The sequence below is a fragment of the Centropristis striata genome, chromosome 18 (genome assembly GCF_030273125.1).
Source record: "Centropristis striata isolate RG_2023a ecotype Rhode Island chromosome 18, C.striata_1.0, whole genome shotgun sequence".
Taxonomy (NCBI): domain Eukaryota; kingdom Metazoa; phylum Chordata; class Actinopteri; order Perciformes; family Serranidae; genus Centropristis; species Centropristis striata.
The window spans coordinates 17658349-17685513 of NC_081534.1; the positions used below are offsets into that span (position 1 = coordinate 17658349).

General features: G+C 38.3%; 1 protein-coding gene across 1 annotated transcript; it reads left to right on the forward strand.

Moving 5' to 3' along the window:
• The first annotated feature begins 180 nt into the window (after positions 1-180).
• On the forward strand, positions 181-4535 carry sod2 (superoxide dismutase 2, mitochondrial). Its single transcript, XM_059357051.1, has 5 exons — positions 181-268; positions 2003-2208; positions 2428-2544; positions 3704-3883; positions 3965-4535. Exons 1-5 carry the CDS (start codon positions 234-236, stop codon positions 4108-4110), a joined length of 684 nt encoding a protein of 227 aa, XP_059213034.1. The 5' UTR covers positions 181-233; the 3' UTR covers positions 4111-4535.
• The last annotated feature ends 22630 nt before the right edge of the window (positions 4536-27165 follow it).

Here is a 27165-nt window from a genome sequence, read left to right on the forward strand (position 1 = left end):
TTTAATATATTTTAATATATTACGTTTTCTTCATACATGTAATTTAATATAAACAATAACTATTTATAAAAGAAGAAGTGGCTTTAATTGTGGCAGTTGGTGTTGATCCCATTCCGGTACACCGTCGCGAACACCCCCACTTGACGATAATGGTACGGTCCACTGCACTGTCAAGTTGAAACTGCACATTTCAAGGGCAGTTACCAGTCTGTCCACCCTGTGAGCTCTATAATATGAACATGCTGTGCAGAGTTGGCCAAATACGCAGGTAAAATTGATATCCTCTTGTTATTTAGTGCCATCACCCTGTACAAAGAGCACAAGGGAACTAGGACAGCTGGCTCCTGCTAGCAGCGTTTGCTCATGAACTTGAGACAGTTGTTTATTCAGAGCTAACAGTTAGCTAGCCAGGATGCTAACTTAGTTTAGCAGGGTTAGCTTGAGGCGCACCAAATACAGGATTTTGTTTTTAAACTATTGCATAGTCCTGCACTCATGGGCTTCCTTTTGTGTTAACCATGTTATATTTCGGCACCATTGTTCATACCTAGCTAACTCTGTGCCACCAGCTCATTCAGCTAATATCTAACATTACAGTAGCTGATTCATTTACTGGATATTAAGTTAATCTGCAGCCAACACCAGGCATTTAGGTCACTTCAGGCTAGTTGGTCAAAGCTTATCAAAATGTTGAACCTTCCTGTGCCAGACTATCTTGGGCTAATATTGTGCAATTTCATCTTCCAGGCGTATCAGTCATATTCCAGTTTTTATCTCATGTTGGCTATTCTTTTTTTTAAAACATGTTTGTATTGGATTTTTGGGGGAATATACAGAACAGCCACACAACAATAGATACATTTAAAAATTTAATGAAGAAATAATACAGAGGCATGTCAACCAGACAGTTGTGTTTGGTTGCAAAGACAGAAAAGATACAAGATAATAATAAATAAATAAATGTGGCTTGCTCCATTTAGAGTTAAGTTCAGAAAGGTGGGGAGTTAAGTTACTCTAATGTAGGCTAATCCATAAATTGTTTCCAAAATTCTCTGAAAGCTAAAAGGTAACCACGTACTGAGGATCTACATTTTACAAGTTATAGATGTTCTATCGCCTCTCCTTGCCATTGAGTTTCAGTGGAGAAGGATCAAGCTCTGTGCTAACAAAAGGACACGTTTTGTTATTTTGAATTTGGCTCCAAAAAGGTGATTGCTTAGTAAGAATTTATTTGTCCATTGACGACATATACAATTAAGATACACTTTGTACATTTGTACATAAATGAGCAAATATGTTCTTACTTTGGAAGAAGTGACAAAACAAAGCAAGTTCATGCTAACTGAAAAGATTCAGGCTAAAGCTTTAACTCATGTACTTGTTGTACTGTTCCCTTTTGATTTCCACACTAAAGTCAAAACAAAATATATTTTATGGATATACCACAGAAGTCTCATGCAAGCAGAGAGTCATTTTTCCATCCATAGCTTCTCCTAATAGTAGATCATACTTTCAGAGTCTGTGGGATTGTTTATAACATGTTGTATTGACAGAGGCATTGGTCAAAAACAAAAGGGCAGTCAGAGGTGACAAATGGCAGGAATTGTGTTCCATTTTTACCCGGATTGGATTCTCAGTTTAAGCTAGGGCTGCAGAATTTGGAAAGAAATACCTTCTGGCGATTATTGTGAGTAATTGCTGATCGTGAGAAACAAAATGCTAATTTTACAACATTGATTCTACCTGCCTTTCAAGTCCATGGTGTGCTCAAATAGCGACTTAAAGTTTGCTTTAAACAATCTGGCAGTACCCATTTTTACTACCACACCCAAATAGTGTGTATAGTGAGTATGAAAGGCTTGTAGGCAGTCTTGCTGATCAGAAACGGTTCACTCTTTGTCACTTAGAACCAGCTCTCTCACAATATTCTTAAAGCTACATTTTATTTTCTTAATTTAATTTGGTATGGTGGAAAAGTGAAATTCCCTCCGCTTTGTTCCAGGTGTGCAGCCAGCCTGAGCCAAACTATAAACCAGGTAGCTGCATCGAGGCAGAAGCACACGCTCCCTGACCTGACCTACGACTATGGCGCCCTGGAGCCCCACATCAATGCAGAGATCATGCAGCTGCACCACAGCAAGCACCATGCTACATATGTCAACAACCTCAACGTTACGGAGGAGAAATATCAGGAGGCATTAGCGAAGGGTACGGACACAAACTCCCATGAACTAATCAGCAAACATCTTCTGAATATTAAATAATTAGCCACATCAAATTTTACTCTAAATGTTGACTATCGGGATACAATTATGTCAGGGAAACATTTGTATGTTTAATTGTAATTGTTTTCACGTGTCTCGATTATCAACAGTCACGTTTCACTGTCTTGGGGTTCACCTGTATGTATCTGACTCTAATTTTTAGGAGATGTGACGACACAGGTTGGCCTCCAGGCTGCGCTGAAGTTTAACGGAGGAGGCCACATTAACCACACTATTTTCTGGACAAACCTCTCTCCAAATGGAGGAGGCGAGCCGCAGGGTAAGGCAGAAATGCATCCATTACATTGAACAGCTTGTCTTCTTTTTCCTACATTTCTTTGTTTTGAGGTTAATTTAAACCTGGATAAAGAAACACACAAATCTGTAATGTTTGCTACAAGTGCTGGACCTGAAACGTGGAAAGCCAACTCTGCAGCTCTTTGCAGCTTTTAGCTCATTGTTTCTGGGTTATTAGCACTCACAGCAACCTTGTTTCTGAGTCTCACCACACTCTCCAGTCACCAATATAAAACATGGCCCGCCGCTCCCAGTAAACAAGCTCAGACAAGCTGAAAATAAACTACTTACCTAACCAGGGCTGGGTGACGATACTCAATATATTTAAGCTATCAACAGACAAAACCCAATACTGATATTATCAAAACTGCTTCAGTCAATGATCCTTTTTGTTCCAAGATCTTGGGGCAAGAAAATACTATTTGTATGGTTTTGCTTGCAGCCGAGCACTGTAAACATTCTTTGATTTAATTTAACATGTAATTGGTCCTCTAACACAGCAGCTACGAGCCATACTGAAGTTATTTAGCTTGTCATGTATTTGTGTAAAAAATATTTTGATTGGGAGGAGTGTTTGTTACATTTTACACGACCGAATGCATCCATTCACATGATGGGTATTAAACAAAGGATCTTTTTATATCAAGGTTTCAAAAAAAGGATCTATTAATATCAGTAACCTTTTAAGGGTACTGGTATTTTTACTAGTATGTTATTTCTAAAGCCATATTACCAATTCAAAGAAGAGAGCAAAGTAAATGAATGGCTTTTGAAGCATCCAGTAAACTACAATACAAGATTGTTATGATAAATTGATAATTGTCTTACATTCACCACGTGGCAGCAAACATGAATAATTGGAGTGTGTCACATTAACTTGTTGAGCATGTGTATCACAGCATTGTGTTACACTAAGATTTTTTTCTTTTGTCATTCTGCCCCCTAGTGGTTGAACATGGTACCTAAACAGGTTATATGGGGACATCAAAAGTTATTTTCAGCCAGTATGCTGCTGACAGTATGCTGCTCTCTTAATGTAGAATATAGAAAGAATTAAGTTCATTAAAATGACTTTCTGATTTAGTTTAGCTGTTAATGTCCAGTGTTGCCCTGAAGTAGTACCTCTGTGTCACTTCTTGCAGGGGAGCTGATGGAGGCCATTAAGCGGGACTTTGGCTCCTTCCAGAAGATGAAGGAGAGGATGTCTGCAGCTACAGTGGCCGTGCAGGGCTCGGGGTGGGGCTGGCTGGGCTTCGACAAGGAGAATGGAAGACTTCGTATCGCTGCTTGTGCTAACCAGGATCCCCTGCAGGGAACTACAGGTCAGTCCATCTGTGAAATGGAGATAAAACGTGTATGAAACAAAGCAATTGGAGTAATTTTTTCCCGTCTCTGACCCTCAGGTCTCATCCCCCTCCTTGGAATCGATGTATGGGAGCATGCTTACTACCTTCAGTATAAAAATGTGCGGCCGGACTATGTTAAGGCGATCTGGAACGTCATCAACTGGGAGAATGTGAGCGAGCGTCTCCAGACTGCCAAAAAGTAGAACTTAATCCTCAAATATTCTCCGTTACTCCCTTCACCCTGACCTGGACCTGAGTCAAACAGTAGTTGCAAATAATGTTCAGTTTTAAGCATGGAGTTTCTGATTTTTGGCATTTCTGTATTCAGATTTACGACAGTTTGAAGTTGATTAACTTTAAAATACAATAAGGTTAAACAAAACTTAAAATCTTGTTTGCAAGTGCTTTTTTTTCTCTCTGATCCCGACCTCCAAACTCTTGGAGGATCCAAGCGCACAAACTGGCCTCCTTACACATCAAGGTTGGCTATTGTTAATCTCACCCAAATATATGAAGGCAAATTCAGTCAGCTTTGTCTTTGTCAGAAAAAGTCGCACTAATATCAGGCAATGTTATTGCAGTCTGTGTTTTTGATGTATTATAATAAAATTATATTTCAATTGTACAAGCTTGACTGTTATTTCTCTATATGTAATATAGGGCAAGAAATCAAAACTACAACATGATATTTTTTTTTTTTTTTTTTTTATAGGTCAAACATTTTGCCATATAGCGCAACTTGTAAAATAATGAATTTTCTCCACTGTCGAATGTATAATGTCTTTAATTCATCATTTGAGTGTTTGAGGAATATTTACTATCCATTGAAGTATTATAAGTCTTCTGGCTAATAGAGATGCTATATTTTTGACTTGTGAATCATATGGAGCTACTCCAAACATGCACTATCAGCGGAAAGTTCCAAAATATCTAAAAAGCTTTAAAATATTTAAAACCATTGAACAAAGGTCACACATATGATCAACAATAGCATGAACTTAGCTTTTCTTCAAACCAGTGAAGATGATGTAAAATCTTCAAACTACACAAATGTGTTTTGTAATCAAAATAGGAATAATAAGTTAAATAATTATTTTTAAAATTAATAAGTTAAGATATAAATCTAAAGCTTACTTCCATACTCTATCGGCTAACCCCCAATGATTCCTTAACAAAGTAAACGGCTCCAAATTATGTGAGTTCAATTATTGACCATTTTGGATTTTAAAGCTATTTAAGTTGTATGTGTATATATATATATATATATATATATATATATATATATAATTAAGATGAGGATTGTTGTCTGAGAGGTGACTCACAGAGACGACAGCATAACAATAAAGATCACCTGGAACATAATGGGAATTTCAAAATAAACAGAACGACGAAGTCTTCAGAGACGGGCATAAGCATTTTTAACCACACTTGGTAAGTTTCCTAAGATATTTCCAAACCACTGCACTTAAAAAAAGGTTTCCTAGCTTTAATTCTTAGCTTTCATCTTGTTTGGCGATACATGATGGCTATCACTGTTGTTTTCCCACTACTTTTTAAAGATTTGTTCCCTACAGCATGGCCAAGTTGGCTTCAACCCAATGAAAATATTTAAATTTCAGTAGGAAAAACGACCCTTGCTGGGAAATAACAGCCGTTGATAAAGTAATCTCTAGGTAACAAAATGTGCAAATTCTCGAGGATATTAAACCCTATCCAAGGCAAATTCTATTTGTCTGCTACTGTAAATCCTTATGAACCCAAAAATATTTTTTGGTCACATAGTATATTAGATTATATACTGTATGATTTGCTCTGCTTTTCTTTACCATTTTTCCAAAAGAGGGCAGTGTTTCCTAAGGTTTTCTGCTGTAGATGTTCTGCACAACTCACTGAGTTATATGCACACATTTTCTTTTCCAAAAACAACAAGTGCACTTAAATTATGAATGTATGGGAGTTTAATATTCATGGCATTGGCTCAAACTGACAGATCATCACCTCTTCCCTACAACCTACAGTAGATTTTAACCCTTAATAGGGCACTTATTGAAATACTTGCAAATTCCAAATTTCAACCCAGAGAATATTGGAGGATATTACATACAGCCAGAATGTGGACTGTGGAATGTGTAAAAAAACATACGGACCCGGGGGAGGGGGGTAATATTTTGAGAAAAAAGTTTACGAGATTAAAGTGGCAAATCTACGAGAAAAAAATGTGCAGATTTATGAGATTTAAAGTGGTGAATCTGCAAGAAAAAAGTTGTTTTTTCACACTTTTTCTTGTAAATCTGCAACTTTTTTCGTGCAGATTTGTTGCTTTAAATCTCTGAAATCTGTGACTTTTTTTCTTGTAGATTTGCCACTTTAATCTAGTAAATTTGCAATTTTTTTCTCGAAATATTGATGATATCCAGTGAAGTTACCAAATATAGTTCTTCACCTGATAAAGGGTTAAAGCAGTACACACTGTGTGACTTTTATGTTAAAAATGTAGGTTTCCTTCAAAATAATATCAAGGACTTTAACTTTAACTGTACAAATAGCTTCCAGCTGCTTCATCTCCTGTCATCCAAGTGACTCCGCTCTTCCTGTCAGTGATTAGGACTGACCAGGTTGCCAGTGGGAATTTCACATTCCAGAGATCTCTCCCTTTTCCTGGAGGTGGTGTCATGATGTGGAGGTGAACTGGTTTTCAGTGGACACTGTGAGTTCAAGCACATGGTGACCAGACTGCAGTCCTGAGACTGAGAGTGCCACCCTTTTTGGTTTTTATTAAGTTATGTATGATTTTGGTTTGGATAACTGAATAAAGTGACTGAATGAATCAATAAAAATGTAATTGAACAGTTTTTTAAACAGTTTTGATTTGACTTTTGCATGAATTATTACATTTTGGCATAGTTTGACTCTATTGTTACATGATAATGATTGTTAAATGTGACCTTGGAGGCCTTCTGGGGCTTGCATATCAAACTACTACTGATGTGGCAGAAACCAGCTGCAGCAGAAAGCCTGTGGGAACACAGACACACTAATGACAACTGACTTCTTTTGGAATAAAATTACATAGAATTGCTTGAAATTTATCAAAGCCATGAGCACAAGTAGACTCACTTGAGTAGTTTCATTTTGGAGCCATTGCCAGCCTTTAAAAACAGAAGTCTCCACATTTATAAGATGATGGTTTGTCTAAATGTGGCCTACTTTTGCTCCGTAAAAGTTCGGGTGTGCCAAAAATTATTTCCCTCTTCCACAACTCGTAAAAAAGATGGAACCCACTCAGGATAAAGTTTCTTTAACCTCTGGAAGGGAAGAAAGGAAAATATTGGGACTGAGTGACTGAGTTAAACTCCTCTTTGAAGTCTGTCTTTCTTCTCTCTCCCCACTCTTAAAAAACTGCTACTAAAACCTTTTTTCATGCAAAAATCTGAAAGTGAAACATTCAGCATTGTGGCTTATCCCACTCTCAGTCTCCATCAGGCATGTAGGGAATGTTAAGCCAGCGCTATCTTGTTTTAACACATGCTCATCAGAGTTGGAAAAGAACTTTCGATTGCAACAAAGAAGGCTGTTTTGTTAAGCATTCTTCTAACACACACAGATACACACACTCTAGGAAACACGAGCTCCGCTGTTGGTGCGGTTTCTCAGTGGGCGCACACAAGCATGCAGCGAGACTCGCATGTGGCTTTGTTTCACATCCTCTTTTTCATTGTCAGGGCAAAAGTGGTGGAAGTGCGTGCCCATCACATACTGTATTCTTTACTGATTCAAATTATGGCCTGTGCTGCCACAAACAGAGGCCTTTATTTTCCTTCTTGCATAACACTGTTAATGTTGTCTCAAAATTCAAACATAAATGCTGGGTGGCCAAGAGAGAAAAATCATAAAAACTTTCCGAAAAATAAAAAATCTTATTACCTCAGAGTTGTTATTATGTTTGAACACAGAAAGAATTAAAGTGACAGATGGATGTATAGATTGTTGGATTGATGCAAAATTACAGCAGTTTACAAAGGGTCATTTTAACTCAGAACATGAAGTTGCCTGTAACATCCAAACACTTCATGTTGCGATTAAGTCAAAACTGACTGTCCCAACACAAAAAACGGCCATATAGAGAACAGGCTTGTGACGTAAGTGGCAACACAAGGCATTGTTGTACTTTAGGATGTGGTGGCTGCAGCAGGTGTTTTTTTCTTCATAGGATGGTGAGGGCATGATGCCCTGCATCCTCATGCCTAAACCCTTTTGACCTCTAGTGGCTCTAGTTAGTAGCTATTAATAGATAATTTTTATCAATGTAAATGATAAATGTTCTTTGTAATGCTAAAAAAATCAATAAAAATCTATGTTAAAAAATGTTTTTAAACTGTGACGGAGACAGTTTCCCAACATTAAATTAAAGGCAAAAGCAAAAAAAAAAAAAAAGCAAGCACATAAATCTCAGCCATTAGTTTAAACAAATGGATGAATCTTTCCAATAATTAGGCAAATGTAAATGTTTGAACTAGTTAGCTAAAAGTAAGGGTTGAAATAGTTAGTCAGCTAAATGTAATGGACAAATAGCTGAAATAGTTAAATAAAAGTAATAAATAAATGGTTGAAAGTTCCAGTAGCCAGAGTGCAAACTGACTTAATAACAGTCTAATTAGACAAAAATGTACTGCAACAAATCTTACAACAATAGTGTTAAATATGATCCAGTTTAAAATGAGTTCAAATGATGGGCAGGTGAGGGCAAGGAGGGTGCTTGGGTTCATCCGACAGGCTGTATGGTACATCAGAATAAAAAATGTTGTTAACTCAGTATTCACACCTGCAGAGAAAGATTAATACTTGTCATTAGCCCCCAAGCAAATCTGATATCTGATCTTTGCATACTTGTCATATGACTCTTTCATAATGCAGGTCTTTAATCTCTTCTGTCTCCCTGAACATTTGCGAGCTTTGTCATCACATTCTCGGCTCCAGACTCTCCTCCGCCTTACAAAGCTGTCCCACATTATTCCCTGATGTGAACCGCTTTTGCTGTTTGCTTTACACAAGCTGTCATTGTCCCATTTGGACTGGAAAGCTATGAGAAAAAAAAAGTGAAGTGTCAACATTAAGGAGGTAAAACTTTCCAGCATTCGCCATCCGTTGTTCCTGGCAGAGAGGAGTGACGGAGCTGAATTCGGGGGCACCCGTTTGGGTCTGAGCCTGCGTCTGAGTGCTTTGGAGAGGGAGCTCTCTACCAGGCGCTGAGAGCCAGGATCCAGACATTTCAGTGAGTCTGAGGCAGGAGGGTTTTGTGGGAAGCTTTTGGTACCTCAGGCTGACAGAGTGATTGATTCATCACGGCTGCTGAAAAGACCAGACGGACAGAAAAGCATCCTCAAGAGCTTGAATAAAAGTATAGGTGTATACAGTATATTTCATCAGCTCTCCATGACTTGGACTCTTCTGTCTCTTTATCTGAGCGTTAAAATTTCTATACCTGAAAATCTCTCTCTGAGAAAGTGCTTTTGCTGCAAAGAAAAGAAGGAAAAGATTGTTTTGGCAAGAGGGTGTGACCGTGTCTGGTTAATTCTTCTCAGTTATGTAACGGCCTCTTGCACCAGTGAGTCAAAAGGACTCGTGGACATCGTTTAGGCAGCAGAGTGTGATAAATCACTGCAGGCCTGGGGTCATTTAGGTTTATGTGGGATTGATCCAAGCTCCACAAATCCACACGGAGATCATTGACTTTTCTTTTCAAAAAAGTGCAATGCTGTCCTCGCTGCCAAATGTAGCTCAAACAAGGACAAAAACTGTAGACCTAATATCCCTGTGTCCATAAAGTGAACAATAATTGCACATATTCATACTCATAAAGCCTCACCTCTGCATGGGTTTATGGGTCATTTTACAGACTTACAAATCAGTTAAAACAGAGAACCAGCTTTGAAGCTCAAAAGTGAAAATCTTTATAACCCAGACACCTTGTTTTAAAGTTGTTTGGAAGTTCCTTTGCCTGTATTTTCTCTTTCCAGATCTATAATTTCTCAAGCTGCCATCTCCAATTATTCATCTTGGCAATTATACATGTTGGATTTTGATTCAATAATCCCACTGGGATTCAATCAAGAGAGCGGATAAGTTTTTCTGTCAGAATTTGGCCGTCTTCTCGCATCCTTTGCTGAGAGTCAGCACTCAGCAGATCCTCTTTGGACCGGCGCTCAGGATGTCAGAATGGGAAGAGACTGAGAAGAAAATAAGTATTTGGAGGATACCCAAACACTAGAGAGTATTTTAATGCAATAAGGTGCCTCAAGTGCAACAGACCTGACTTCCTGTCTGGGACGGCGGGGACGTCCACGTTTAAAATCATCAGTCTCGTCATTACTGATAAAAACACTCTTCCTTCTTCTTTTTCCATGTGTGACTGATTGTTGTAACAATTTTGTCGCGGCTCCTATCACTCTTTTATGTACATTTTTGACATCCTACATTTTGACACAAAGTACCATTATTTTCTCTACCAGAAATAACAATGTATCCAACATATCCAACTATAACATCAAATGAATTAACTGATAACAAATACAAGGAGTTTCATTGTTACAATCTGTCCCTCTGCCAGGTAAATTTGTAACACAACCTGGGGTAAGTTGTAACAAAAAAAGTGTTTTGCAAAGAAAAGAAAAGAAAAACCTGAAATGAATAAATAAATAAATGAATAAATAAATAAATTACCACTGACATTTAAATGACTCTAAGAATGACTAATCCAGAATAATTTCTGAGTTGCTGCTGGTTTTTTTAATCATCTTTTTTTCTGGACATATGCACTATATGTGTATATCTGTATATATATACATATATATTCATAATTTACAAAAGGTTGTATTAAAGAAGACTTAATACTTGCAACTGAGACTATACACTCATTAGGAAAATGTTTATTGAGGTTTATTGAGATAATAAAACATAAAGAAGTAGGGTGATTTCACCATTTTACTGTTGACTTACATACAAAACATACTTTTTTGCAGCCAGGGAAGTCGCCCCCTGTTGGCCATTATAAAGAATGCAGGTTAAAGGCACTTAAGCATTGTTTTTACTGTTCAGGCCCACAGGTTGTTGCTTAGTCAAGGCTTATTTAATTTAATTTAATTTAATTTAATCTAAAATCTAAAATTTTAAATTTTAAAATTAAATTTTTTTTTATCAAAATTGAATTTTTTGTTTTATTTTTATTTTCTATTTTTGTAAAGGCCACTTATCAGGAAGATGATTTAATTATAATAATTTTAAATTATTTAATAATGATTTGGCTATAAATAATATTACCTGGCTGTCGTCAGACAGACGATGACGTCACATGATCGGCAGGTAAAAGGTCATCATGTAAGTTGCCCTCCGGTGAGCTAACGTTTGCAGCTGTCACCCAGAAGGAAGCATATAATCAGCCGCATCGTTTTCATGGTGAGTTTCATTTGTGTGATTATTTATATTTATTTATTTGCGTTACACAGCGTCAATTACGTGCTTCAGTGCTGCAAGTTTAACTTATGTGCGGTCCTGACAGCTGGTTAATAGGAGTTACGGTGGCGATAACTTGTGGCTGTCTGTGTGTATTTAACTCCCCGCTGTGCAGTGGTTGATGTTATCATATTATGTGCTGTACTTGTTTTTGCCTGGATTTAAAACTGTTGTGGCTGATGTCTGTGAGCAGGGACAAAACCTGAAAGCTTTGAATGATTAGGACTTCACTTCTGTCTCTTGTTAATTGTGAATGAGACTGTGCAGGCTTGCTAGTACCTTTGAGGACTGTTGTCATCCTGGATTTGTTGAAGATGTGTTGTATAATGAGCCATTGACTGTAATATGAGCATGCATTTAATATATGCATTGATACTTTTTGATACGGATGCATCTTTGAAATCTACATTTGCTGTTTGTGTCAAACTTTTTAGCTCTCCTCTTAGCTTCAAAGTGCTATATATGTTTGTATGCTGAGAATATACTAAGAAACTTGTGTAAATACTATCTCTATGATATGTGCATCATATGGTGCAGCATCATAAAGTTTACTATTGAACAATAATACAAATCTGGAGCTGACCTGTCTGATTTCTGAACCTCATCAAGCATTTTTAGATTCAATCTGACTGGCTCCTCTGAAAGATCAGATGGTCCTAGTCTTGATTTGAATGGAACAGAACCTCTGAAGTTAAATGTCATCCTTTGGAGTTGTTGTCTTTGATCACAGCTGTCAAACTATATTTTTACGTCGTCTGTTTTTTAAATCAACTTGAAAGGAGTGGAGGGCAGAGCAGCTAACAGGACATGCTGGCATTCAGTGGAAGTGAAGCAACTTTATTATCCAAAATATCCAATTGGTAAATGATGATACCTTGTCATGTTTTACTGAAGTTACTTTCATAATTAATTGTGTTGATTCAACTTGTATATTATCTCCAATAAATACCAACATGTATAGTATGTAAGCTTTATTATGAGAGCAGCAGAAATAAGAATTGAGTTAAATTACTAAAAGTAGTCTTATTCTTAAAGGAAGTTTAACATTTTTTTTTAATTTTTTAAAATAGTGTTCCATGTCACCCTTATTAACTTTGAGTACCTGCCCTTCCCAAGGTCTCTGCATGGCCCTGGTAGAGTATGTTTAAGGTTTATTTTTTTCTCATACCTCTTCTTTGGCTCCATGCAGAGTGTGATTACAGTGCTGTTTCTGCACGACTATATATGGAGCAGTGCTGACAACGCTTTGGCACCGATATTATAGATATCACTTAGATACACATGTTGAGCTCTGAGAAATGATCTGATGTTTACTAAATCTTTGATACCATTTCAGAGTGAAGCATGAATGAAAGAGCTGTGTGATCAAAGAACAAAAAACCTTATCTAATGATTGAGTAACAGATTTGACGATGTGCAGACAAGACGACGTTCTGAATCAAGAGAGAGACTTGAATGAACATGAGCCAAACTGTGTGGGAGAGCTGAAACATCACTTTTAACTTTAAAACACCCGCTTAAGGTCATGCACTGAAGAAACTCAACGGGCATGAGAGCTAAAGTGGTCCGATCATAGATCGCAATCGACCCCCCAGGATATAAGAACGTTCTGTACAAGCAAACTTAAGTTCACCAGAAGTTTCAGGGGGGTCGTACAGGGCGCCAAGCCCGAACAATGTAACGTTTCAGCTTTGAACCTGACCAATGGCATCCTGATCAAAGGTGCATGTTCATAAGTGCATATGAGGTTCAACAAGACATAAATTCTATTAGCAGTTCCCTATATGCCAACACATTGAGCTGTGTCTGCAGTTTTTCCCTCTTAACCTTTACCAATAGACCGTGGAAACCTGGCTGTGTTAGCAGCAGCAGCAGCAGCAGCAGCAGACTCTTTTTTTCTGGGGAGGTGGAGTGAAGGAGAATCTCCTTATAACACTTTGGCTGGAAAACAGGCCTTTTGACAGATGTGCATGAAGGAGAAAAAGGAATATAAAGTGAGTTAAGGCTGACTGTAAATAAGCACCTCTCATAACTAAAAATGGAACCACACAGGTCTTTGTCCCTATGATACATGTCTTATTGTTGCCTAAAGCATACCCTATTTTTATCCTCTATTTTAATCTAAATAGGACCATAACTTTCAAAATGAACATCATGCTGCATTGAAGAAGAATTTAAACTAGTGCAACTACAACCGGACTTCTTTTTTTGCAGCCAGTGGCGAAAGAAGAATGCAGGTTGCTCCTTGTTCCTTACACAAAAACTTTTGCCTTTTGATGTGTACAGACTCAGATGCATCATACAAATCAATCAGTTTTATGCATCACCTTTTAAGTTGTGAATTGTTGTAAAGTTGCCTGAAAAGTGATGTAAAAAGGCATTGCAAGTTGCTAAACTAAGTCCCAACAACAGTGGTTATTGGTGAAACATCAAGATCAAACACAAAGTCCAGTTGCCTTTAAGACTCAATGTCCTGGATGACTGAATCTTCATAGAAAACAGTTAACCATCAAGCCATTGATGTATTGTGTGATTCAATAATAACAGCAAGTGATTTAAATCTGAAAAGTGCTCTCAGCTGACTTCATATGTCATACATAATGAAATCATGCTGGACAGAAGAGACGGTTGTCTGTATTTCTGCAGGAATCCATCAGAATCCATTCATCATTCTGCTCTGTTATATTTCATTGTCTGTCTAAACACATCTCCACATGGAAAACTAGGAGCAGAAACCAGAATGGAAAAAGTGACTGGGTCACAACAGAAGGTATTTTGAAAGAGGCAAAAAAAAAAAAAAGACTTGAGGTCAAAAGCTACTCCACATATCACAAGAGTGAATTGTTCACCTCCTGTTGAGAGTTTGAAAAGTAATCAAAAAATAAGTTTCCCATGAAGACATCTCAAGGTGTTTCCAGTCTAAGCGGAAACCTTTGGGGGCTTTTTAGCTCATTTCCTCTTCTTGTCTTGTTTCACCTGCCACAGGCCTTCACGGGTCTGATTCCTGAAAAACAAAGATTCATGTTGAGAATCTAGACTGTAGCCAGGTAACAAGAACCAGCCTTTTGATTATCGATCAATTTTAAACCCTTGAATGTGGCATGAAGTGTTGAGGAAGGAAGGAGAGAGGCATGTGAGGCCAGAGAGGATGTGGCAGGAGATGAGGTCTGGATCAAATCAAGTGACATGAAGGGGCGAGCCTGCAGGGGGCAAAGGTCAAAGTCAGTTATATAAGAGATCAAAATAGATATGGTGAAGGTTGAGCTGCAGGTTTGACGTGCATGTTTGTGTGCATTTATGTGTGCATTTATGTGTGTGTGCTTCTGATGGAGATTCTCCCTGCCAGGGGATTTTCCATAGTCACTGCTGTATTCAGAAACAGATGCAACATTGGCAGTAGTCGGCTAGAAAGTCTTAGAAAAATAAGCCCTCAAAGCATTCTTCCCTCTGTCCCAGCTAATTTCACACTTTCTCACTGCCATTCCTCTTTATAGTACAGCCTCCTCGACTACACTGACTCCTCTTGTTCATTTCACTCCCACTGCACTATTTAACTCCCTGTTTCTCCTCTTATTCTTCCACTTTCTGGATTAAGCCTCTCCTTCACAGCTGTCGCTCGTTTCAAAACCAACAAACTGATTCATGTCAAGCTGCTTGCTCATCGTTCATTTCCTCCAAGCTGAAATCCTCCTCTTTGATGACAATCCTTCATTAATGCAGGACAGATTTAACTAACAAGTAATTCATTTTCACGGCTTTCCCAAAGCGATGTCAGTCTGTTTCTCCCACTGCTCCCTCCCTCTGCCGCTCTCGGTCCATGTGAGGTGATTCAGCATCAGTGTAAGTGTTTAAAGCAGCACGTGAATGACCTCATCCTCACACATCTGCCGCAGTCTTTTACCAATGGAGGCACCGTGAAGGGTCTCGGCACTCTGCGGGGGTTATGATCAACACATGCAAACACACAGTCTTGATGAATGAATTAACACAGTGTACGCATATTTATCTATTCAGACACATATGCATTAGGGATGGGTGTTTGGAAAGAACCTGCCAACTCCATTATCTACAATGTTAACGATCAATTAATCGATTAATTGCTATGTTTTTACACATACTCCAGTATATGTAAAAACATGCATACATGGGCAAAATAAAATATGAGGGCGTCCCGGTGGCACACCTGGTAGAGCACGTACCATAGAGGCAACGTCCTCGTGAGCGGGCGGCCGGGTTTGAATCCGACTCGGAGCCCTTTCCCGCATGTCTTCTCTTCTCTTCCCCTCTGTCTCCCCCCTTCACTCTGTCTCTCACTGTCAATAAAGACATGAAAATGGCCAAAATGGCCAAAATATATCTTTAAAAAAGATGCACTTATAAATCCTTATCCTAATTCGTAGTAAAATGGATTAAAATGCTTGCTTATTATGTGTAATTTATTCCATTCGAATTGTCGGAAAATCTAAACGTGAAAAATCACCAAATGGTAAATATTGGTAAACTTCAATGTTCCATTGATACATTTTTCTTGACCACTTTCCTTGATGAAAATGTAAAAACACAGAAATATTACCATCATGAAGTTATTAGTACTGCAATTGCTATTTCTTGTTTCCAGATTACTTTAAGTCAATTTTTTTTTTTTTTAACTCTGGTTTTGGTCTCCACCATCTCCTGGGCTAACTATCAGGCTCTTAAGCTGCTAAATGCTCCACTATGTTCACCAGCTAGTTGCTAACTTTGTCAGTGTGTTGTTTGGTGCTGGGTAGGAAGCACACATAAGGTTTATAGGGCTTTTTTAGCTGGAAACAGGTGCCTGTTACAGCTGGGGGGAAAGTGGAATGCATACATTCAAGCATGCATAGAGTACGAGCCACAACCTCCGTAAACATCCTATGTTGTGCTCCTTTCGTCCCTCCCATGAGCTTCCGTTTGTTGGCCGCCGTCTCGCCTTGGCCAGCCAGCCGGCCCAGGCAGCTCCTGTTGTGATGTGACTTTTCCATCCAGAGCTGTGGGACTCAGCCAATCAGCCCGAGAGGAGCAGGGCCTGTTCTTTCACAACATCTCCTGGCTCCTCCGTCAAGGATGTTTTTTAATGCAGAGTGATTAATAATACACTAAGTGAAATATTGCCTTGGAAGCCTCTTTGGGAAACTGTATTCTAAATTTTCCATGTATGACTTCCCTTTCGTATGAGATGGCTTTTCAAGATGTTGTTCTTTTTTAAAATCCAGCTTTGGGGGTGTAATACATCAGGCAAAAATAGGAGCAGAACAATGCACATTTTCCATCCCTAGCTTCAGATTTATAAGACATTAGACAAGTACGATGTTTGGATCAAGCATCACTTCCGTTTATGAGTCGAGTTTAATCATGTTTGCATGTGCTCATGCATTGTTTTTATGTCGATACAGTTTGTGTTTCATGTGTTCGCAGCATATGCCTGCACACACGGAAGTACTTGTGTTTCTGTTTATTCCACATCTGTTAGTGTCCCACTGTGTGTAAATAAATCTTGTCCCTGAAGTGCTTTCCAATGGCAGTTAAATGATAAGTAACAATGTCTATCATGAGCACAAGGACCAGACTGGTGACGTCTTTGCTCCAAAGCTACGGCCTGTAAATCCAGATTGTTTCTATGTGTTGTTGTGCTCTGTGTGTGTCTGTTTCCTCAGACACTGGCAGAAGGGTGTAACATTTACAACCCCAAAAGTCAGACAGGGTGGGAGCGAATACATATAAAAGGCTCATGGAAACAGAGGCAAGACTTGGAGATAAATGTAAAAGTGACCAAGCCTGAGGCAAGAGGGGATCAAACAGCATTTGCAAACAATTCTTCTCATTTGTTTAAACTTGCACAGAGCACCAGATGAGTTTTGACATGTCGGATAATACAACGTGCCACAAGTAAAGTCGGTTTAGCACGCCTTTTGGCAGTTGACCTACTGGACACCATCTGAGCGGCCCTGGTCGAGCTACCTGTGTGGCTTTCCAACAGGTTTAAACAAATGCTAATAATTATTTGCAACAACTGTTTTCCCCCCCAAACGTCGGGCCAAGGCTGATTGACTTTGAGGGATCACAGCAGCTGAGAAGCTCCATTCAACAGCACCGAGACATGTGGGGAGAAATTCCAACAGAGTAACGCACATATTCCACCTTCATCTAACACATGGCAAAGAGGAATAAGTCAACTTGTCAGATTTTTCTCAGGTCAATAAATGAGCTGAGACACAGAGAGACATAATAAAGCAAAACAGTTTCCATACTTTGCTCGCATGTAGGGACATGTCTGCTTTACGTTATGCGACTGCGAGCCGTGCCTTCTTTTATTGTGTGTTTACTTCACGCTGTTTTACTGTATGCACGATATTTGATGTAACATCCCATCTAATTACCTAATGTGATTAAAGTTTTAGCACCACTTTAACAGTGTATTACAGTCCTCCGCTCAGACATGAGTCATAACTGCTGCATCAAAAAAGGCCACCTCCTCATTCATTTCAATAGGACCACTGTGTCGGATCCCTCTGCCTCCATAACCTTCCAGAGAAATCCTGCTTCAAAGGAGTTTAGAAAGCTGCACAGGGTCTGGGCGCCTGATGAGTCGATGCGTGTAACTATATGTCGACATATCAACTCAATGATCGAATATCATCGATGCAAAGTGAAACTATCGGATACAGATAATCACCTTTTTAATATATGCTTTTATTTTGAAAAAGTTATTGATATTTAAAGGAAAGATTGTTTTTTCTTTAACTGTCTGGAAGAGCTCTGGAAGAGTTTCTTTTTCTGACCACACCCATGCCAACAGAGGTCAGAGGAGCTGGATTTTTTTTTTCATTCTTGCTGGTGTGATATATGCTCTATGATGAATTTTCATTTGTATGACTCTCAATCTGACCGATTTGGAAATGGCTGCCGGGTCCCTCCATATTCTTTCCCAGTCTTTTGAATTTAATGAGACCCCAAAATCCTGTTCCTATTGTAACTGAGTGTGGGCGTTTTGATTTGATGAGGAGCATATTAATAATTTAAATAGACCCTTTAAAGTGATTTGACTTTTTTTTTTTAAATTAAACCTTATAACAGTATAGAGTTGTTAAATTGAGCCCTATTAAATGACATCAGTGCATCAATAATAATAATGTAATAATATATTTAGAATATATAAAACAATCTGAGTGGGTCCATTCTGCATAACAAGTACTTTTACTTTTGATACTTTAAGTACATTTTGATGCTGATACTTTTGTACTTTTACTTCAGTAAGTTTTGAATGCAGGACTTTTACTTGTAGTGGAGTAATTTCACAGAGTGGTATTAGTACTTTTACTTAAGTAAATGAGCTGAATATTTTCCACCACTGCTAATAGGCCTTCAAACTGAATTTGCGACTTTGTATTTTAACTTTCTGATGCATGCTGAAGTGTGTGCTTCCACAGTGGCGTTCTCTGGACAACAAAAACATGCATGTTGACAGTTATCCTGTGGCCAAGTTCATGGAGAGTTCTTGGTTTTTTGTTAAGGTAACCAGAGCAAACCTCTCCTGGCTCTTGCTTCATACTGAATATTCTCATCTCACTCTTGCAAGAAACCAAATTTTCCCAAAATGCTGAACTTTCCTTTAATGCTGAACATCTCTACAGTGTAAACCTGATCCACTGCTAAATTGAGAAACACATTACATACATTCAATTACATCAAATTCAGCTACAGCTGACTTCACTGCTATATTTGCACTTGCTTCTACGGCAATTTTCCCCCCAGACAATGTTCTGCAGTGATAAAAGTCATATCAGAGCAGTGTAAACATGAAACTAGCCTTACTGATTATGATGAAATCATATCTTTGAACTCAACAATAGGGGGCCACCGTGTTGGAAAGTTAACGTGGAGGAAAATGACGTCCAAAACAATAAACTTGTCAAAAGTAGATACCCCTGCCAACGATGTGTTTTGATTATCGAGAAAAGCCGCTTCTGGCCTTGGACTGCACTGGCACAGACTTTTCCGATGATGTATTTGTATCTGCTGCAGAGGTAGAGGATAATAATGAAGTAATAGAAAATCTGAGCAACTTGGCATTTGACAAGAGCAGTGGAGGTGATTTAAAGAGTCTTAATCCAAAGATTTGTAACTATGCCCAAGGTCTGGAACAGCATGTCAGATGAGCTCAGTATCAGATACGTGGGTATATTCTGATGTCACTGGTAAAAAGATACATACTAAAGACATGTTTTCCCTTTACTTTAAATTCCCCTATTATATGCAGCATACAAATATTTTATAAATGGTTTATAGCAGAATATGATGTTGTTGTAAGCAGGTACAAAGACATGTTTTACTGCTGTTTTTTAGTATATTGTCTTTCGCTATCTGTTTATATACCAGCCTATACTTGGAGACACCCACAAATACATTAATAAACTCCTATGACCGCATTCCAGTACAAGAAGTTGGAAAAAAACAAGATGGGTTTGCTGTAGCCAGCTTAGCCATTGTTACTGAATATACTGAAGGTAACACTCAAATAAGTGGGTATTAATGAATTTTTTATTAGGCCTGTCACGATAATTACTATATCGACTTATCGTTCGATATATAGAATTGACACAATAGTTTTTTTCTGGACTATACTGCCTCTTAAAGGAGCCATGCCACTCTTATAGTGAGTTTTTGTGCTTTTTTAGTAATGCTGCAAATGTTTGACAGGCAGTAGGAATTGTCCAAAAAATCTCCCAAACAGCTGCTTATATATTATATATAATATATAATATTATATTCATCTCAGTGCAATTTCTGTTAACAGAGCCTGAGAATAAATTTGATTTGTTTTGATTGTAGTCTATTTATTTATGTTTTATTTATCTAGGATGATTTAACATTTATTTTTCATATTTAAATTCCAATGTTATTGTGATAGTTTGTGGGAAAATATATTGTCTGAAAAAATTTGTTGTCGTCACAGGCCTAATTTTTACACAGTAAAACTTCACACAACTGTGGAAAGTATATGGGTCAAGGTTGACCCAGGAAGTGGGTGTGTTAACTGTGATGGATATTTACAAAAAAAAAACTGTGCAGATAACAATTTCAACATTTGAACTTTGTTTTCTTTTCCACATAAGTTTGGCTAAAATGTGTGATCTTCTGGCTGCTCATGTTTCTTGGCACCTCAGGCTTCTTGTGATGAATCTCAGGAAATAAAGTCAAAAAAGTACCAATGGACATAGGCGGATTATGAGACAATGGGCCCCTGGGCACAGGTATGAAAAAGGGCCCCACCACCTGTCCTATATAGGAGCAAGACACACAGACTATATGTTTTTCTTTTGTCCTCTTTTTGTTGTTATTCTGTGTCACTTTGTCCTGACACATCTCTGTCATTTTGCATCTCTTTTTGGTTGTTTTGTGTCACTTTGCAGCTGTTTTGCTTGTCTTAGTAATTGTTTTGGTCTCTTTGTGGTCATTTTGAGTCTCTTTGTAGTTGCATTGTGTCTCTTTGTTGTCGTTTTGAGTCTCCCTGTACTGGTATTTTATCTCAATGTTGCACTTTAGATCTCTTTGTAGTTGTGTTGTGTCACTTTGTGGTTATTTGGCCATTTTTTCATAGTTGTGAGTTTGCAGCTGTTTTGCCTTGCTTTGTAATCCTTCTTGTAATTCTCTAATCTGTAATGTTTCTTTTTGGTCATTTTGAGCCCCTTTTAGGGCCTCTTTAACACATTTGGCATGTGAAAGCCAGTGGGAGCCCTGATACTTTGGGCCCTTGGGAGGCCCGTTCAGAAATCCATCCATGCCTGCGGGCAAAAAACGGACACGATTCCAAAATACAAGATTATGTATATTTTATGAAAGTGAAAATTGCCTGCTATTCTGCATTTAATTAAATGTAACATATTTTGTTGACAGACAACTGTCTGCAGTGCCAAGCAGTCAAGCATAAATTAAACTTCATGCTCCCTGTCTCCAAGAGTCTTGGTTTATTAGTAACTTCCCCTCGCGTCAGTTCTGTTTCCCTTTTAATTACTCGCCTGCTCAAGACTCTCTTTAGTCCTGTCAGCTTCTCAATACGTCACCTCGCACCACTGATTTGTTTACGAGACCCAAACCAAATCCTCTGGATAAAATGCATCATTCTTTTGTAGCTGTGATAGATTTTCAAAGTTAGACACAGCAGAAACTACAACATCTTAAGTGCTTCTCTCTCTCAGCCCTGGCAGTCGGGACGTTTGGAGCCTCATTAATCGATCATAGTGTATAACATCGACTTCATTAGGAGTTTAACAGGGACTATAAAAACACCACAACTCTTTCACTGCCTCTTTATCAGATCTATAAGCCGATCATGTGAGATTGGATGACATAGTGGATTAAGTTAGCCAACAAAAGCCATGGGAACAATTTCCCTTAATCCTAAACCCTATCTTTGGGCCAGTAAAGGAGAATATCATGTAGAAGCTGCTGCATGAGAACAGATTTCTTCAGTGTCATGAAGGTGTGCACGTGTATTGACACAAGTGCAATTGTTTATGAGCAGCATGCATGTGTGTTGTTGCATATAATGACTCGCGGGACATGTTAAATGCACCTCAGACCTCACACACAGTCACGGAGGAAGGTCAGTAGCAATCAGCGTCAATGCCTAAGTGTAAGTAAATACCCTGCTCTCTCTCCCCGCGTTAATGACGTCTAAAATCTTCTCCAGGTTTGTTTCCATCATGTGAGGTAATTTTAGACATCCGTGTCATTAAATGAGTTTAGCTGTTGACAGAAACTGGAAAACGCTGCAGCACTTTCTCTCTCAGCCCTGACCTGATTACCTGGAAATTAGCTTGCCTTAATAAAAACATATCCTTATTTGACTGCCATGAATTGTGGTATGCCTCGAAACATTAAACGAGCCTTTCATAACAGACTGTGTTTACTTTTTAGAGTTGAATGAATGTTGGCAGCATTTCTTGGGCAACAGGAGCTGAGCTTAAAGACTTCCATAGTATTTTTTCACGACATGAATAGTATATGTCTCTAATTTCTCACCTTATTGTGTCTGCCTTTTTTCTCCCACTGCAGCTCTCACAATAGGAAAGGAGACACTGAGGTTTATATTTCAGACTTCTCCCGTGTACAACCTTTAAGAGATAACAAAAATCTTGTTTTTTGACTCCTTTACGCTCACATCTCGACCCCTGCAGAGTTTCTCCTGTTTATGCGTGACCTATCCACGTGCCAGTAGAATGATATAATTGCGAGGCTCAGCAGGCTGACTTCATAACTGACTTTTACAATGAGCTCAGAGTAGTGAACAGAAAAAAGCCCCGACTTTCATCCAAACCCCATTAAAAGAACAGTCTCTGTCACTGCAGCCTGCTTGTTATGCAATCCTGGAGTTTGGTAAATATTATGTCTCTGAGCAATTTCAGAATTCCCAGCTCTTAATTTTCATTAGAGCTTTTTTTTTTCCTCGTGAAAAGCTTGTTCAGAGGGACATGCCATTTTCTTTGTCTCCCTGTTGTTTATGGCTCCCATCATTCCAGCTGATACTGCAGAGGATACTCGATATTCCCTCCGATTTGCTGCATATCCTCTCTCCTTCCAGTGTGATTTCTCTTCCAATACATGCAACATTTTTTATGTATCCTTACAGAGCTGAAACCTTAGAACTGTACCTTCTATCATATGCCTAATTGTTTTATTTACAGCATGGATACTCAACTTGGTTTTCCCAGAGGCCAGTTAATAAACAAACATTAATATTTATCTAACCTATTAACTAAACTAACTTGGCACAAGGATGGACACGAGGCCTCTATGACAGATAAATCAGATGTTTTTCTGCATTTAATAGCTCCAACTGAGTTTAAGTTGGGTACAAAAGGTTTATGCAACATTAAAACATAGGTGAAACTAAGCCTGGGCGATTATATGATTGCAATTAGTGATCGCAATAAATTTCAGGTTGATAACGGTGATCAGCTGTCAGCATATTTACTCAATCAACCATGTCAGAAATGTGCGTGACAACAGCCAATCAGAGTCGACCTTCTCTTGCCCCACTTCTGTTTATAAGTTACCGGAGAAGTAAACAGAAAGACTGAACGTGGAGCTAAATGCGGAGCTGAGGGCAGTGAAATAGATGTCAGCCATGACTTGGAGCAATAAACCAGGGAGGAACAGGTGAATGTTGGGAAAGAGCAAAGGAAATTACAATCTATCCGCCACTGTATCGAGAGAAAACTAACATTCACAGCACGGCAATTCACACGCAGGTATGGTGCATTCAGTAGCGCTGGAACGGCCATGGTGCGTTCAAGAGCGTGGGGCATATGAGAACTTGCAGAGAAACAAGTTATTACAGAATGGAACTTAGTTCCAAGTTAACAGCGTGGGCTTTTTAACAAAACAAATCTGTTTAATAATTTGAAGTAGTACCACCCAAGTGGTTATGCGGAAAGCATGAAAAGTCTGCACAGCCCCACTGCTGCCAACACACGGAGCATCAGCAGTTCAGCCACTACTAGCGGGACTAATCTCTAGTCTCTATAGTTTTCAGCATAGATGCTTTTAAAACAATATGAAAATGTACATATTTAATTCAGTTATTTTTTTTCTAGTGCTGATAACCCCATTATTATCGTGACACTTCTACTGATAACACCCATTCATTTGCGTGATAATATATTAACAAGGTAAAAATACATATAATAATTCACATGTGTTTGAAATATACTGTACATAAGCACACCTGTCGGAGGGTCTGGGGGATCCAACTCTGGCACAATTTTTTGATGAACAAGCTCTATTCTGATGCATTTTAATGCACTCTGGCACCTTACTGACATTCAAAGTACAGTAGAAATGGCCCACAGGCCTTAAAGTGAGTATCGATGACTCCCAGTGTAGCTGAAATAGATTCAACACTTTCAGAATCTGAGTATCACATATCTAAATATTTCTGCAGATAAATAAAATAAATAAAACATGACATTGTTTGTAAAAATTCATCATTTTCAGAATGATCACTACTCAACACTTTCCCCCTCTCTCTCTTTTCTTTTCTGTATTTAACCTTCAACTGATTCTTTTTGCAATGATTTCAGCTCTCTAGAATGAAGTCTAACTTTTTCCAGCCCAAAAAGCATGTGACCCACTTCTATCAAAAAGAAACAAAAAAAAAAGCAGCAGCATGTGGAAAAGAGTTAGAAGTCCCACATTCTTTCATAAACCACACATTTTTTCATATGAGATTTTAACGTTCCTGTAATTAAGCAATTTTGTGGTATATTCAAATGTATGGAGATTAGCTTTTTCTAGATCAATACAATAATGGCAGGAGTGTCTTACTGGCATTGAGCAGCCGGTTTGAAAAGTAGCTGAATTTATAATGTAAGATCCACGTGTGGAAAGTCAGCTGGGCCTGGACTCAATCAAGCTATTGTGGCCTTTTGCCCTTTTTTTATATAAAGGATCTGCAGCGTGCTCCGTGCACAGACCTTGACTGAAAACTATTACAGAAGATCTGACACACACTGGAAAATAGCTGACATATGATGTTTTAGTGCCGTGTCATTATGGATGGATGTCATGGTGTTAGCTTGGCTGAAAAGACGCAGAATTTCAACATCTTTGGACAAATTTGAAAGGCAGAGTTTGAGTGTGTGTTTGTTTATGTGTACATGTGGTTGATGTTGACAGCGGTCACCATTTCATCCTTCTGTCCTCTGATGTCAGCTTTTGGCTCCTCGATCAAAGCAGATACAACAATTTAGAATCCAATTCTTAATCCAAAGTTTGATGCTTAAGAATGGCAAAGTAGCTCCTTAATGAGAAGAGAAAATGACAACACCAATAGTAATTATACGTTTGATTGGCCAAACTCTGTCTATTACATTGTTGTCTGAGGAGCACATTTTTTCCCTGAGGGACCACCCTGCCCAGGCGAACACAGACTCCACCTAAAAGATTGCATACATCATGCAATTGTGGTCTTAAATAGGCTTTTATCAGTACGAGCTTTACTGGGGAGTTGAGATGCTGCGTAATCAGGTACTAATCAACTATTTCAAGTAGAGGTGGGGGAAAAAATCGATACAGAAGAGTATCGCAATATTTTGCTTGGCATATAATATCGATTCATTGTCGCCAAGTATCGATATTTAGCGTTCCCACAGCCGGCAATATTTACGCCGTTTTTACGCGGAGGCCGTAGCACACTCACATTTGGGAATATACTGGAGATATTGCTATCATATGAAACTAAAAGATCTAAGGAATCTGTAGGCACCAGGTGTGTCTCAGGATATCGCGTTGGGAAGTTGTCGAAATAACGCTGCAAAGTTAGGCTTTTTTTTATGTTTCAAAAAAATTCATAGCAGTGAAGCTTAAAGTTGAGGAAAGTTTGATAAAATGCTGCAGTTGTTGTCGTCCATACATGTTTGATATCAGTTCAGTTCATTTTGACTGAATACTTTGTTGGTTAGTCTGTGGGTTTGACTCTCACTGTGGAGAAATAAAAAGACTGAAGTGAGATGAATAGACCGAGAATTTTCCCTTACTCGACAAAACATTTCTTGATCGAATTTAATTTTGTGGACACAAAATGCAGTTAAACAGTTAAATCGCAATATATTGTATCACATTATCACCATGTCGCAAAATGCTTAAAAATTGCAATAATAACGTACTGTGACTCAAGTATTGGGATAAAATTGTATCGTGGGGCCTCTGAGGATTCCCACCTCTAATTTCAGGAGAGTACAGGTGTAAGAAAATATTGATGAGAATAACAATTTTATGTTTTGAGATACTGTATCGACCCCAAAAACTTAAGATTCGTTGCAGACAGATTGCTTACAATTTGCAGTATATCTCAATATATTTAATCACCTCCTTTATCATGATGCGTATCATATTGCCTGATTCTACTCAAGATCAGGCCTGCCACGATAAGCATTTTTTAATATTGCCCCAGAAATGATTGCAATAATGTAATTTTAAGACTAGTTTATGCCACTGATATGATGATATTATGACATTTTCAAGTACAACCCTTTTTAAAGAGCAATGACCTTTTAATTCTTAAGAATATTCATACATGCATGTGGAAAAATATTGAGATATCCTCAATAAATAAATAAACAACAACAATAGATCAGAAACTACAGCAAAATGTTTCTCAGTTTTTTTTACCTCTGTTCTTTCAGTTTAGGCACTGCTCCCAGGTCTTCTAATAGTCTGTAAAACCCTGCTAAATTTTGGCGCCTTGTTGGCTAAAGTATTGGTGACATTATTAAGTAAACAAATGTGCATGTAAACACAACGGGTAATGTCAAGGTCAGCCAGAATGACGGTGGTCATATCCATATGTCAGACGATAAGTTAGAATTGTATTTATCGTGACAGATCTACTCAAGAGTAGTTGTAAAAATGACAAAAATAAACTCATCTAATTATCATTTGCAGTAAACACTAATTAAAGAAAACAAGCATGAACACATACTATACAGGAACGTAGCTCAAGCCTTTCTACATGCTTCTTCAGGTTCTTGTAGGCAAATGTTCACAGGCTTCTTTGGTTATTTAGAGTTTAGCATTTACGGGATTCTTATTTTCTGCCTCCTGACAGAAGCTGGATCAATTAATTAACTTGCTTAAGTGCTGGCTCCTCAGTAAACCTCTGCGGTTTCCCATTACACCCTTCTCAAGACATTTATATGCATCTTCAGAGAACCATAATTCCTGCCTCA

Coding starts and splice junctions, on each gene's coding strand:
- sod2 (XM_059357051.1), top strand. CDS start 234: ATGAACATGCTGTGCAGAGTTGGCCAAATACGCAG. Junction 2,545..3,703: donor TGGAGGAGGCGAGCCGCAGG/GTAAGGCAGAAA, acceptor CACTTCTTGCAG/GGGAGCTGATGGAGGCCATT. Junction 3,884..3,964: donor TCCCCTGCAGGGAACTACAG/GTCAGTCCATCT, acceptor TCTGACCCTCAG/GTCTCATCCCCCTCCTTGGA.